General features: G+C 29.1%; 1 protein-coding gene across 1 annotated transcript in view; it reads left to right on the top strand.

Moving 5' to 3' along the window:
* Nucleotides 1-15141, top strand: part of LOC100570485 — a 33637-nt gene extending 18496 nt beyond the window's left edge. The window contains exons 3-8 of the mRNA XM_003241455.4: nt 3995-4133; nt 4263-4405; nt 5148-5268; nt 8691-8822; nt 8925-9031; nt 14706-15141. Of these exons, the coding sequence (XP_003241503.1) occupies nt 3995-4133; nt 4263-4405; nt 5148-5268; nt 8691-8822; nt 8925-9031; nt 14706-15082 (1019 nt within the window). The 3' untranslated portion in view covers nt 15083-15141. The remainder of the gene's footprint in view (nt 1-3994; nt 4134-4262; nt 4406-5147; nt 5269-8690; nt 8823-8924; nt 9032-14705) is intronic.
* Nucleotides 15142-16491: the final 1350 nt, after the last annotated feature.

Raw genomic sequence — 16491 nt, 5'->3', positions numbered from 1 at the left:
TATTAAAATGTTTGAATGTATTTTCCAAGTCAAGCCAAAAATGTTTAAATGGTTAGAATAGAGAACTTTATTAGAAAAATATTTAATAATCTAATTATATAAATTGTGACTTAAATAACAGTAAGTTGTTAAATAAATATTTAAGTCAACATACTTTATGTTCTAATTAGGCATAGTGTTTATTATAATAGTAAATTAATAGCAAATTCTAATTTATTAACATAAAACAAATAAAATATATTGAAACTTTTTCAGCCGTATGTAATTTATAATGTTCGTAGGTTATTTTAATTTTATAAATTTAAAATGGTAAAATATAATGTAGTTATTAATCAGTATAACCTTAGTAATTGATGCTGTATCAAAAAAAAATTAATTAATTAAAAAAATGTATATTATTTGAACACGTTATCAGTTATTCAAACATAATCGAACACAAGTTTATCGACCAAACTACACTTCTAACAACATTTTCCATTCGAATACGTCATGACAATCAATCAATCAATCATTTGATACTTATTAGTTATTATTATTGTTTTCCTTAACAGGCCTACTTAATGTTTAACCGAGTGCCCGGGTATATTGTAGTGTTAATATTTATTTTATGGTTATTAATTTAATAATTTTCACGTTGTTAGACCTAATATCTAAACAAATCCTCGTCTATAGTTAATACTATTGTCTACCAAATAACTTTTTTTCCGCCGTTATTTTAGTGCTATGTGTACTAAATGCAATTTTAATATCTAAATAGTTAACTATAAATTCAGAATTTATCATAAACTTAAATTCATTATCATAGAGGAATAGAATTGTTCAAGCATAGCCTCCTCTACTGTCAGTTATACAGGAAAAAAAAACATTCATTATCACAAAAAAAAATTATGGGAGTGAGCATACTTGGCGAATCACTCTGTATATAATACATGTACTAAAAAGAGAAAATTTACTTAGAAAAATAATAATTATAATAATGTCAACATATAGAATTTCCAAAAGGGTGTCATTCGCTACGGACGACGACGTTCTGTAAACTGTGCATTCCGCCTTATTTTTTACCACCCAATACATTTTATTTCATACGACTAAACGTCTACGAATACGTTAGTGATTAATTTTTTTCGCTAAGACCACATTACAGTTGTGTAGAAAAGAACGTAATACTAATGTGTACATATAATTATAAAACTATATAACTCCATATTAATAGTATTTTTAATTACTACGACGCGGTAAAGTCTTCACCGCGTGTGTCCTATATTTGTATGTTGTCAAATATTTTTAAAACAATGACGTGTTTTCGGCGATTTACAAATTCCATGAGAGCGAAAAAGATTAAATATCTCATCGTGGTATTAATATAACGCTCGTGTCAGCCTATATTAATCGTACCTTCGTATACAAGCTTGTAACGCAGAACTCAAAACAAAGTTTGCACTGATTTAACTAAATTTCTATTTTCAAAAAAACATTAGGTACTTACCTATGTATTTTACTATGATTTTTAACTTTTATTTTAATTCATATTATGCATTATCTCGATATGATTACCTATTATACACTATAGTTTTGTTCTCAAATCGATATAATTAAAAAAAAAAAAAGGAACACGTCATAATATTATAATATTATTTTCGTTATTAAATAGATACTTTAAATTTTTTGTACATTTTGGATATTTCTGATAAATAATTTATATTATTATTATTGCACGAAAGTATTTAATATATCAATCAAATCGCGTTTCGCTTAAATTTGAAACAAAACCTTATAAACAATTATTGTAATAATATACACATCAATACATCTTAATAATATTACGTAAATTATATTATACACATATTATTATATCAAACGATTATATTCAAATTTGTTTAAAATAACATGATATTATATCGTTTATAAACATATAGTATTAAATACTACATGACGTTCTCCTTTGGTCGCGTGTTCAGACCACGAGAGCTCTCGTATTTTAACGATAATAAATCAAAATAATTTACAACTGTCATCTATATAAATATTATATACACACGTTTTATTGAGGCGATGAATTGAAAGTTTCACACTTCCCGAACAATTGTCCCAAAATAATGAACGAAACAGGTTATTTTGATAAGGGTCGATAAACCCTAAATGTTAAGGGGTGCATACTCTGAAAAGCACGTGTCAGTATATCATATTTGAACGTATAATATTATATACATATTATGTAAGTGCTTAGAATTGGGCACAACCGGCACGTACTTCCACCAATTGTATGTGTGTTTGCATTGAATATAAAACAATAGAACTTACACTAGGTATGGTAGGTAGTAGGTATACTCATTTTAGTAGGTAGGTAACTCTAATTTAATTTGCTCATCGTGGTCACGTTGAAAATCGACATTTTAACATTAACTATTAGTTATTAGATTACCTACTGTAAAATTCCAAACCTTACAATTAATAATACTTATAATTAAAATATTAGTAGTATTAAATTTTTAGAAATATTTCTTTAAAAATGCACACTTATTATCAATAGAGAATTAAAAACATACTTGGTTAATTAGCTAATTTTGTAGTGATTAAGACTTATAGAATTATCTGAGAATTAAAAACAAAAAATGCAATCACATTTGGAAATGTTGTATATAAAATATTTTAATATACATTTAAAAAAATCCTCGTTTTTGGTTGCTTGGACAAATATTTTAAACGTGAGAACGTCTCAATAATAAACCTTTAAAAAAATAGTTATATAGGCAGCCAGGTAGGCACAATTTAATGCATTAATTAAAGTGATTCTATAATGTTTGATTAAATCAAATAAATAATTTGTAATAAATTCACGAAATATTAGTATTTTGTTACTTTTCAAAAAACTGCCAACTACTCACTATTTTACCCCCTCTATAAAAGTACCAGCCGTGTCAAATTTCTAATCAATAGAAGCTAGGGTGTATAAAACTTTTAAGGAACCCTTTTACCAAATATCGTGTTTACCACAGACAAAACGAATTCAGAAAAAAAATCCAAACATTGCACATAAAATCAATACACCTAGTGCGAATAGAAAATGTATAGAACTTAAAATATACTTTACACACAATGCATGTTCGTAATATCCAATATAATAACCAATAAGCATACAGATCAAAATCAATGATTATAAATTATAATATGTTATTCAATATTAAATTCTGAAGTTATGTTGGCAAATGTTAAAACACATTTTTTTATAATTCTAATGTGCGTAGGTAGATTCTATTATATTATCCAGTGCTTGAAAATTAAAATCCAAATGACATTTTTCAATCTCACTTATTATAGATGTTATTTTTTTTCTGATTGCAATTTAAAATAATATTATAAAAATAAATTTTATAATAAAATTATACTGTCGAACAATTCGATTTAATTGTTTTCTGATTTTTATTATATTTTTACCTTTAATTTCGTTTCTTTTTTCGCTTTTATATTTTTACGATTTTAATTTTGATTTAATTTTTATCGTTCACCGCGCATTCTATACGTGTCAAACAAGCTGCATCTGTGATATGTGCCTAAGAAAACGAAACATCAGTTATTAGTTTATTACTTATATTACCTAGTACCTATCGATGGACAATATTATAGATATATTGGATGTTGAAAACCGTTAAAAATTGTAAACAATTTTTTTTAAATTTAATTCAATTTGTATATGAAAGTATAGCTGCATGACCTGACTTTGCCCGAAAAAAATGAGCAAATATAAAAAAAAAGGAATTTGACTTGTATGAGCAATTGGCATGCAGCATTTGATTCTAATAATTAGTTCAGTGGCTGACAATATATCAAACGCACTCTTGTGGCATTTTTGTTTTTATTTTTTCTTAACTTTCATATCATGCCTACCAAACCTGTAGAACGTCTACAATCGTGTATAATTACTATCTTTCTCGACTCTCGGCTGATGACATTATTATTTATGACGATAATACCCATTATTGTTTATCGTTTACAGCCGAAGCAGCTCACATGTTATACGCGCAAAACTGTGGTAAAGAAGAGTACAACCGATGTATCGCTCTGGCCGACCCGCTGGTGAAAGATCCGCATTTCATCTACCCGGGAAATCTAAAGGACATCGACAACATATGCCGGTAAATTTTGTTTTATTGAACTCACCGCAATAAACATTTTGTTTCATTTACAGCGTATGATAATGATATATTAATTATTATACTCAATTGTTATATTATTATACCGTGTTTTGTCTTCGTATTTTCTAGCACTTGGACGCTGTTCGTCGATTGTACAAAGCGATACACCGAACACTGTTTCGAGGAGAGCAAACGGAAAGTGTTTAACAAAGCCGTTGAAAACTCTATCGAACTGGTCCACCAAATGTGCACGTCGCCTCAATACCAGACAGGTTGTTGATCCGTGATAAATAATAATATTACAATATATATCGTTATATAGTGTATATCGCACGACTATTATATAAATCGTAATAAAAATACATTGTAACAACAAAAATTGCGATGCTATTAATATTGTATTAATATTTTATGTCAATCTTCAACTAACATTTTTTATAACCTACAGAATTCTATGTTTTTATAATTGGTGTATCAACACAACTTTTATTTTATACCAATGAAGTGTAAAGATTCGTCTACTACTTACTACAGATTTATAAAATTACTAGAAGGGGGCTTTGCTTGTTGCTCAGTTCACTCATCTGCCCCATTAGGCCTTTGCCCAATGTTTTCCCCTTTTTGCACCTCGACATTTAATATCTGTGGTCTAAAATATTTAAATATTAAATTTGTGGAAGATAAAATGTACAAAACTTTTTTGAATAATATATTAATATATCTCAATAGAGGGTTTCGAGCATTTAATTAATAATGCTAATTATTTATTTAATTTTAGGTTGTCGTGGCAATTATAATATCATGTAGGTAGTAGATAAAATACACAAAACTCTTTTTTTTTTTAGAGATATATTGTAATAAACTAAAGATTAGAGTCTAATCATTGGACTACTGAGCACTTAGTGGAGACTTAGTGGAGTCCTGCAGTATACCTATAATTTTTCTTGTAAAAATCAAATTAAATTAAAAAAGTTGACTTTTATACATTATCACATTATCGTATTCGTTTTTCAGAATATTTGAAACACGCGTCGTGTTTACGAACCACACTGTTCGACGATTCCCGTTGTGGGAAACACTATCGATCTTTGGCCGGATTCATTTCGAACGAGACTAGTGGACCCAGTATTTGTTGGTAAGAGGCGACGTTCGTTTTTGTAGACACGAAAAAAAGTGGAAACCAGCAGACCTATATTATTATACACAGAATAAAATACGCGGTTCGCGGTGGAGTAGTTACAAGTGCGGTTGGGTAGAGTTCCTCCCCCCTCAACATCTAAAATAAAATAATATTATTTTAAATAAACCTCCATTGATTTATACATTATATAATTTTAACTAATATTAACTAATTACGATTTTTGGCTAACATAAGAACAGATATAGTTGTTATGTATCATTATAATAAAAACATTTCGGTATATTTTATATTTTCATGAACGACGACAGTGAAATATTTAAATATTATCAATATTTCAGTTATATTTTAGTAGACGTAGTCGATTTTAGAAACACTGCTTTTTACATTATTACTACTCATATTACTGCTCGTATTACACGAAACTTTTCAGTGGGGCTTATTATATTTTCGAAGAAATAAACAACGATAGACAATACTATAGATGTATATTTAATTAAGTATGTATATCATAATCATTATCAAATTAGAAAAATTACCCATTGATTAATATATTTGGCTACGTTACTGAAGTGTGTTATAACACATAAATCATAATAGTATAATTACAACAGCGTGCGCATATACTATTATTGCATACTATAATATGACACTAAACTTTGTATACCTAACAGACACGTGTACTGGGGTTGACAGAGGTTGGGAGGAAGAATTAAAACCCCCCCTAAATGTTAAAAAAAATGTTTCATAATATAGACATTATTGATTATCCACATTGACATTAATTATTGTTATAAAGATCGATGTCAAACGACACATTTATATGATGATAACACCATAATTCATAAGTCGTGACGATAAATTAACAATAATTTATTTATTAACGATAAAATTTATTTTTATTTTTTAAATTATGAACTTCCCACAATTTTTTTTTATATATTATGCATGCCTGGTGCAAGTTATGTAATATGTTTCCCCCATATGTTACCATCGCACTTGTTAACCAAAAAAATTAAATTATTCCTATATACCACTGCAGTACCGTTACTATACCTATATAACCACGACGCAGTTATGATTTTAATTTATTTCACAGCCATTGATGTTGTTAAAACCTTTTTTAGGAACTCTGTTTTCTGATAATTTGTGAGAGGAATAATAATATGGGAATGCGACTGAAAAAAATCAACAGCTGCATAACTGTGTACAACTGTCCCTTTCGTGTCACACACCTCCCACCCTCGTCCTCTCCTTAGCACCGCATTCCGGCCATACCAAATGGCCAACATGCCTGTTGCCTACACATTATATAATATTATGCGAATAAGCAAGTTCGATAATGATGCACTTGACATGTTTACAATATATCTCTTACCGGAGGTCCCTGTCGTGTGTGGCCACTGTCTGGTGACAACTATAGCCGTCTTGCAGTGATGTTATGCACACAATCACTAACCCGATAATATATGTTAAGATAATTTTACTAAATTATGATGACAATAACAGTCTGAGGCATATAATTAAAAAAAAATGCATAGGTTATATTATATATTAACGCCCCGCGACTTTCTAAATCTTGTTTTCAGTTTCATTAACATAATAATATGTATAATATATTATAATGTGGCCGCGCACAAACTATTTCTGAATGTCGTCGTTGTTTATTCGTTATTCTAGTTCTCTTGCTAATATATTATGCATCTAATAAAAATAAAATTCTAACGTATTTTATCGGTATAATACCTACAACGGTTTTGTAACTTTCGACGTGTATTTTCGCAGGAAAGATGAAAAATCCTCTAAAATATATTAAATGTGTATATTATTAAGTATATATTTTTTATGTGGGGCGTTTGATAAATATCCAGAATTATTATATAAGACATTATAGGATCAGCCAAATTTTAATTTCGAAGTCGTTGTCCAAGGGAAAAATATATATAATTTATAAAACAATTATAATATAATATTGTGATACATTGTTTCTCCCCGAAAATAAAATACTTGGGTAAAAACTATTATATAGGCGTGAAAGTGCGTGCATAAAAATTAATTGTAGAAGTGGTTTTGTGTATTAGTATAGTAGGTAATCATAAATGCTAACCAGCAATAGCAAATTATTAGGTAATATTATGATAATATTATAATAAAAATGACTACGATCATAATATTATGTAGGTATGTATCATTATTGCAGATGCTCTGCCCCTGAAAAGTATAAAATTAATTATAATACATAACACGTCTTGTAAAGACACGTTTGTGTATACTCGTTATTTTTTCCATTTTTATTGCGTTAATAAAATATACACTCTCAATAAAATGTGCAAAATCATTATTTCCCAATAATAAATAGATGCCTATTAAAATAATATTAATTATGATTATCGATAAGATAAGTCTCTAAATAGGAATAATAATAAATGTACGTTATTTATATACATATTTTTTTTAAAGTTTATCAATATATCTATCAATAAATTGTTTTGAAATTAAAATATCTATATATGAGGTACAAGGGCGTACACATATTTGAAAATTAGAAGCCCCAAACCATTATCACTTTATAGTCAGTCGATATATAGGTACATGTTATAGAACGTAGGTATAGGTATTTAAACGTGTAATGTAACAACCACATACAGACCGAGCCTAATATAACTTTTATAGTATATTATTATGAAATTTTAAAACCCATTTTTGTCGGCAAAAATGTATTTAACCTACTCTATTACTAATAATAAATTCCTTTAATCACAATAATATCATAAAATAAACTTAGTGATATTATAGGCTGACACACAGTCTTCGCTCGGAATCGTTGTTTGTAGGTGTACAATGATTTAATATGATAGAATTCAAATTTAACATATCCATGACTTCTCTAGACACGTAATGTACAGCAGAGCGTTATCCACTTATACCCGACTATTTTCATTTAGTTTAGTTTCACTTTTTTTGTTTTATCATTAATTTGTCATTATTATTTTAATGTCACGTCATCATAGTCTTGTTTTTTCTTCGGATGTCATACGATAATTATTATTTTATTATATACATAGTGCAATTGGTACGGCGAAATAATAATATTGCTCTCTGTATAATATGAATAAATTACCTATTCGAGCTATCAGATGCGCTTCGAATCGACTACCAACAACAGTTGAGCAGACGGTATAATTACACTAGTCCAATAATATAATAAAAGATAATATTATTTCATTCAAAATGTTATTATAATAATATAATATTGTGTTATGGTCGTTTGACGTCCGGTCGTCATAATTCGAGGACGTGGATCACACAGTAGTAAATTTACGACTTTTCCCTTTTTTCCTTAGCCGGAGCGTAAAAAAAATAAATAAATATGCGTAATAATAATATATTATTTTGAGACGAGATACGTTTTGTTTCAGCACTCACCACAGATTCCGAGAGTGCGTGCTTGACCAAACACGGAGGACATGCAACCAGGACGATGATTCCTTTACACAACAATTGTTGGACAAAGCTTTTGGATTTTTCCGCAACCAGTGTATAGACTACATGTAAGTACCTTCTAATCATACAGAATGATATTATTATATCTAATATATTATTTGTTTTTTTGGTAATAAAATACCATTTTAATATGTCTACCATGTTCACAGACCCAATCAAGACGAATGTCCTGGATACGAATATTACAACGCGATGACCACTAACCGATGGCAAGACGATAAGGGTAAAGGATCGCCGAGTCCCAACCCATGGCCGTGTAAGATATACAACCAACTTAACTGTAGTAGATAATACTATTATATAATGCTTGTTTTTACGACGATCGACGATACGGACCCAATTATTATATTTTTTATTTTTCGCGAATAAATTGTCATCGTGTTATGGCAAGTAGACATTTAAATTTTTTTGTATTTACGTATTATATATTTATCAGAATACGTCTAAAAAACGATATCTTACAAAATGACAATACAATATAATATTATATGTACAATGATTGTACATAATATATTATAAAGTTATTGATATTATTACGAGTCGGGCGGAATTTCGAACGTATGGTTTTTGAGTTAACTACAAATATTTAATACTTTAATAATATTCCATACATTTTGTAATATTATTAGTCATTGATCATCAGGTGTATGATTGTATTGGTTTATAGCAGTGGTTCTCAAACTGTGCAACGCTGTACGCAGAAGGTCGTGTGGTAGTGAATACGGAATCTCTATACTGGCTATATATAAAAAAAATATTTAAAAATAGTTTCGTCAAATAATAAAATTACTGTGGCAACCAAACTTACCAAACAATAAATAAATAATAGTTATTGGTTTTCATTCAGATTTTTTATTTTAGAGTTGTATAATACCTACTCTTAGCTCGCAAATAAAACCTTGAAGGAAAAGGAGCCCCCTTGAGTATTAATACAAAATAATTATTTTTACTAATTTTTGTAACGGATCTAATATATTATTTTATGTTTTGGGTAAACATTATTAAAAATATCTAAATTATTATTTTATAAACCATTATATATTATGTAGGTACCTATTGATATTTTGAATAATTAAATTTTTAGTCATTGGTAGTAAATACATCGGATTGTTCCGTAACACGATATAATACACATTCGTAGTACGGGAAAAAAGTTTGAGAACCTCTGGTTTACACGATATGTGTTTTATACTTTTATTCAAATACAATACTTTAACTGTATCGCTATAGGGTGTTACCACTGGGTATCTTCCCTAATCTCACTATTCACATCATTCTTACTTGTCACATATCAAACCTACTTATTATACTAAGAACATGTATAGATTGTAGATTTCTTCAAATAATAAAAAAAAAAAAAACTGTATCGCTACAGTCAACACTAAACACATCGTGCATGCGTTGTTTGATATTATTATATGCCTATTGTGTGACCGTGAAATATTGAGTTTTTTCAGCAAGTTTGGGAGTAGGTATACGTTATATTACGTTTATAGATTATAGGTAAATGGTTATAATACTCCACTAGGAATAATAATAAATATCATATTTTAACATAAATAATATGTTTTTGGGCTGTATATTATAAGACTTTTTGTTTCGGACCGTTCTTTCGTAAGATTGTCGTTGTCATGGTCATTTATTAACGAAAACATATTTATGATTCATAGATTTCCCATTTAGAGGGAAAATATCGAGTAGCGTTCTATGGTTTCTTTTTTTAATCTCGTTATTGGAGTTTGCGTTCGGTGTGTACCTACACTAATCCGAACAAAAAGAAGACTATCCATTACAAAGTCCCTAAAAACAAATATTTCCTGATAGACTATGCATTTTAAAAACATGATAGATAATAATAAATAGATAATAGAAACATAATGTATAGTTTGATGAGTGGGATAAATTAAAATTAAGATTTTATACTTTTGCAGATTAATATTTTTTTTCTCTAAATTAATAATTGGATTTCGGCTTTCGGTATGTAGACCGGTCGGAACAGACAGAATCCATTACAAAGTACAACCAAATATTTAAAATTAATATCTAAATAATGTACTGATAGTTTGTACATTGTAAAAACAAATAAAATGTATAGTTCAATGAACGGGAAAAAATAAGATTAACACGTTATACCTACCTATACTATTATATTTATATGTATAATTTATTGCTGTAAATGAATATTAAATAAAAAGATGGACAAGTGGGTACCGCTCTGCTGTGCAGTAGCTGTCGTGTATATTGTCATTGAAGTAATGGATTTGTTCGATTCGAATTCAACGATAAACCATTGCATACGAAAAACGACTCTGAGCGGAGACTGTGTCTTATAGAGTAATATACGCATGTATTATATATTATATAATAGTCAAATTATTATTATTATTTAATAATTAAAAACCGTTGAATATCAGATATAGACATATAGTAAAAAATCTTAAATCAAACGCTCATAAAAAATAATAATAATGTCCAGTGGACTTTTTTTTGATAAAGCTATAATAACTTGTTGTGAATCTACTATTACAATATATTTTCTAATATTAGCTATAAAAAGAAAAACTTTTATGGAGTTCTAATATTGAAAAATAATTTGCAAATATTCGGGATTTTTATGAATTTTGTCAAAATTTGACCTTTAAATGCAATTAAAAAATAATTGTACTTATGTATCTTTAATATTTTTAAACTGATATTAAAGTAGGTAACTAATGAGAACCCTTGCATTTTCAATCTCTTTTATTAAGTGAAAAAGTTTTTATCAGTAATAATTCGAAAAAAAATTTACAAAATTCGAAAAATGTTTCAATGCTATGAATTGCTTAAAAAGAGTCAAAATATTTCAAAACTGTCACCATAATATATGGGAAATTCTAATATGAATATTTTGTGAAAATTGCAAGGGTTTGTGAGTTATACCAAAAACATTCTTTTTTTTTCTTGAATTTTTTTATTGTTTTTCCCGATGCTTTCGGAAATTACGGGGATTTTGAATTCCAATTAGATTCACTTTCATATCATAAAAAATACTGTAGTCGTAAATCGGAGCATTTTTACTACCACAAAAGCATGCACACATTGTAAAAACAATAATATATTTATCGCCACACTCAATATCCAAAAACAAATATTTTAACATTTTGATGACGTTCGTGTTTATACTATCATGTATAAACGTCACTTTCCTATAAAACCCTATCGTGTTAATGCACTTATGTATCATAATATTATAATAATAATAATTTACTATAGTAATTCTAATGCCAATTTTGTAACGGCAATAGCTGCGATTGACAATATCATATAGATAACACGCGTGATTCCGTCCAAGCACTCGTGAAACGCACTATTATTACTATCATATTTTTTGGTAGGTACATAATATTAGATAAAACGTTATAACTACATCGAATGATTGGATTCGATTATGCGTATATTATTATGTTTAGAATGTCGACCTAACCTTTAGGACCGAGACCGACGGTCAATACATAATTTTACAGAAAAATCCTGTTTTTGTTTGTCAATTATTATAATATTAGATTTCGTCCGCGCCAAATAATATTAGACATAATAAAATATTAGACGACTCGAACTCGTACAATTTAGTTTGTAATATTATGTGAGATAACCTTTCACGTGTTTTCTGTTTACATATTATTATCACATTATTATACCATTTACATGTCGACAAAAATTAAAACGCTTCAGCCGCTATGCGCTCTAATATAGTAAATTGATTGTTAATACACATTTTTATATTTTATCGAAATTTTCGCGGCTTGGCTTACAATAATATACACAATACACCTAGCATCGTGCAGGTACGACTATCGCGTAACAGCAGCCGTAGTAAAATATTATACAGGATGAAAATTTATTCATATTCTAGATTTTGGAATTTCTAAATTTACTTAAAGGGAACATAATACTTTCAAATTCTAAAGATTTTTTTGTACTACTTAAGGAATAAGGACTAAGGACATGTGGCGATGACAACTTCTGTTTTACAAACAAGAAACCCCATTTTTACTGCAAACTATTTGGTGGATAATTATATTATACGAGTAATACCTCTCTCTTAACTGATTCGGTTATTAAAACGTCTATGCAAAGAATAATTTATAAAGTAACTACCTAGATGTAATAATAATGTATCTACAAAAACAGTAGGCACTAGGGAGTATTTTTTACACTTTCACCATTTTTACAGATTATTAATGTTGATAGATATTAATACTATAACTACAACAATTTTCAAATTACCATAGCCGGATAGCCCCCATATCTTCTAAACCTATGACCGTGGACCTATTATCCTTACTACCTACACAAAGTTAAATAACTCAAACATCCACTAAATAATTAACAGTAGAAGAGAGGGGGTTGCCATTTGAAAATAAAAAGTTTGGTTCTCCGTGGAACTAGTAAAAATATCCTCTTGAATTTTAATAATCGCATTATTGATAAAGAAAACGGGGTGAGCATACTTGGTGAATCACTCTGTATATTATTATTACGTCAGTAGTTTTGTCCTATTTTGTAAACCATAATACAGATACGAACCACGTTCGAAATCTCACCCGACATTTAATATCAAATACGCATTTGTAGGCATTGTAATTTTGCAGCTATTATCATTGTTGAAGTTTGGACGTGTTCTGATATACAGGCCTAGGTAGATAATATACAGAAAAAAAATGTCTCATATATTATTATCAATCAGTCGTTGCAACGTTAAAATGGCATTCGTGTCCTCATCAAACCAAGTACAAACGTATACAACTGACTGCGCATAATAATATAGTTTGTACTGTATACACAATATTATAATAGTTATTAAAGACTTATCGACACTATTTCTGTGTAATATACGTAGCATTGCCGATAACCTCTTAAAAATGCTCTCTTATTGACTTATTCGTTTGGTACATCGTTCCACTGTAAATATTAGATACAAATTAATATTTAATAAATATATTTATTTTTTTACAATTATCATATATTATAATTAATAATATGTTCAACATTTCCGGCGCGATCGATTTGTTTTTGTGGTCGCTCTGTGTCCTGTGACGCATGGTGGTCCAAATTATACGCACACGTACACAATTAACTAAAATGATTATTAAAATACGATACGAAACTCTATTATAATATAATATCACTTCCATTAGTGTAACATAACATATATTATTATCTATTATTCATTTAATATTACTTATTAGCGTGATATTATTTTGTATAACAATAACGACCTCCGTAACCTTCAAAGCCTTTGAAAAATCCACCATCACATATTATTTGTGATTATACAATACACTGAGCCGCAGAGAAAAGCTGTTCAGGAATTTTGAATGGGAGGGGGTTTAAAATAATAATAAGCAAATTGCCTGATCAAACATTGAGAAATACACATATCATGTTTAGACTACAGTAAAACATAGCTCTTTTAACACAAATGTTAAAATAAGGTTTTAATAAATTTCATTTTGAAACTTTTGTTTTGAAATTTGATGCCATTTTTGTATTTATTAGGTTTTTTTTATATATGTTTTAAATTTTTCAAAAAATGATTTCTTTCAGTACAATTGGTTACATAAATCCTATGGGTTATTTTTTAATTTTCGTCTTATAACTATTCTACACGTTTTTTTAGTACGCATGTTGTATTAAATTAATAATATTTTGAATTTAAATTAATAAATTATGATTCTTAAAAGGAGGTAATTACCTATACTTACAGTACATTTTATACCGAAGATATTTGAACGAATTTATAGGGTTTCCTAGTGTTTCGGAATTTACACTGAGTGCACTGTTTACTGAATTTTTTATCGTTTTTTTTAAAAAGTTCTAACCTCAACGACGAAGTACTCAATACGTCATTGATGACGTTGTCTTGTTTTTTTCCATGTACGGACATGCAGCGACGAAACGACAGGACGATTGGAGACCAGAGCAGAACACCGGAGGCTGGTCAGGCGGACCATCAACGGCGGCCGCGGGCAGCGAAAGAACAAGCCGTGGCCACACCGTCCAAGCAGCGTCGTTCAGCACGCCGACGTGGCAGGTGTCGGCCGCGAGTGTCGGCGGTATTGGCGGAGGCGGTGGCGGAGGCGTCTCTCCGTCTGCTCAGCCACCGACCAAGAAACCGGACACCACCAGTTACATGAGCAACGTGATCGACGAGCCCAACCAACAGGGCCTGGCCCAGACCGGGGCCGGACCGGCGCCAAACGCACCCAGCGCCGCGACCGTTGCCGCCGCCCTGTCGCTATTGGCGCTCACGAAAATCGCCACATAATATCGGAACAAATATTATAACTATTTATACCTACAATATTATAAAATATTACACTCGTTCGCATAATTTATTATATAAAAAATTGTTATATGAATATAATATTTTATATATTACAGGGTGATCCACCAAGCATCCTCACCCCCTTTTTTCTTCAATAATGCAGTTAGGTACTAGTTGAAGATCTTTGGAATATTTAAATATAAACGTCTTAAAGACCATATCTTTTCAGAGGTTTTAGAGATTTTAAAGGTTTTGTGTACTACTTAATGAAAGTAGTGACCTGTATAATATCTACAAACTTCTGTTTCACAAACGAAAAGCCCCCTTTTCTACCGCAAATCATTTAGTGGATAATTTAGTTGATAAATATTGACGTACCAGAATCAGAATTCTAATTTATCAACATTGATAATTTACAAAAATGGTACAATTATAATAAATAAAAGATCCAATAGGCAATATTAGATTTGCTTCATATTTGTAAAACTATTTTTACGAAGGACAATTTATTATCCTTAATATAAACATTTTAATAAGTAACAACTGAGAAACTATGTATATATGTACTACCTAAGTTATACACTAGTAAAAAAAGAATTTAGTATCACTACAGAACATTTTTTTAAGTTATACATCTCAAGAATTTGAAAATATGATCGTTAAGTGAATTTAAAAGTTCCTAATCAGTTTTTGAATAACTACATTATTGAAGAAAAAGCGGACGAGCATGCTTGGTGAATCATCTTGTACATAGGATGCCTCAGAGATTACGGTTTATTATTGTTATTATTATAATTATTAATATTATTACTGTACACGACCGCGAAAAAAAATTGATATTTAAAAAACACGTAGCTATAATATAATTACCATTATACTACCATTCGTACTATAATACCATTCAAAACGATAGTCAAATGATTGTTGTACCTATACCGATACCGCCCACTTGGTGAAATGTTTTACTTTCAATAATGAACCACTTACCTATATTATCATTATTTTAAATAAAATATTCATTATGTCAAAAACTGTTAACATTTTTGAAAATATTTTCATGATATTTTAAGTCGTTAAATAAAAACTTTAAAAATATTTTTTACAATTTTTCGTCTTCATCGTTTTCCAAGTTTTTTTTTATTTTTATTACAATATGCATTTGTAATTTCATATTCCTAAGCAAAATATTATTCAGAGTATTATGTTCATAAAAATAAAATTTTGGACAAGTAATTGCCTATAGTTAACTATAGTTATAACTATTAGGTATAGATAACCCATTTTTCTGAAATTCAATTTTAATACACCGAAGTATTCCGAAAAATATTCTGCTTTGGAATAAGAAATTAAAAAAATAAAAACGTAAAAGATGATAATATAGTGATAACAAAAAAAAAATGATAGGATTC

The sequence above is a fragment of the Acyrthosiphon pisum genome, chromosome A3 (genome assembly GCF_005508785.2).
Source record: "Acyrthosiphon pisum isolate AL4f chromosome A3, pea_aphid_22Mar2018_4r6ur, whole genome shotgun sequence".
Taxonomy (NCBI): Eukaryota; Metazoa; Arthropoda; class Insecta; order Hemiptera; family Aphididae; genus Acyrthosiphon; species Acyrthosiphon pisum.
The sequence above is the reverse complement of the archived record's forward strand: the minus strand, read 5'-3'. Positions and strand labels throughout refer to the sequence as shown.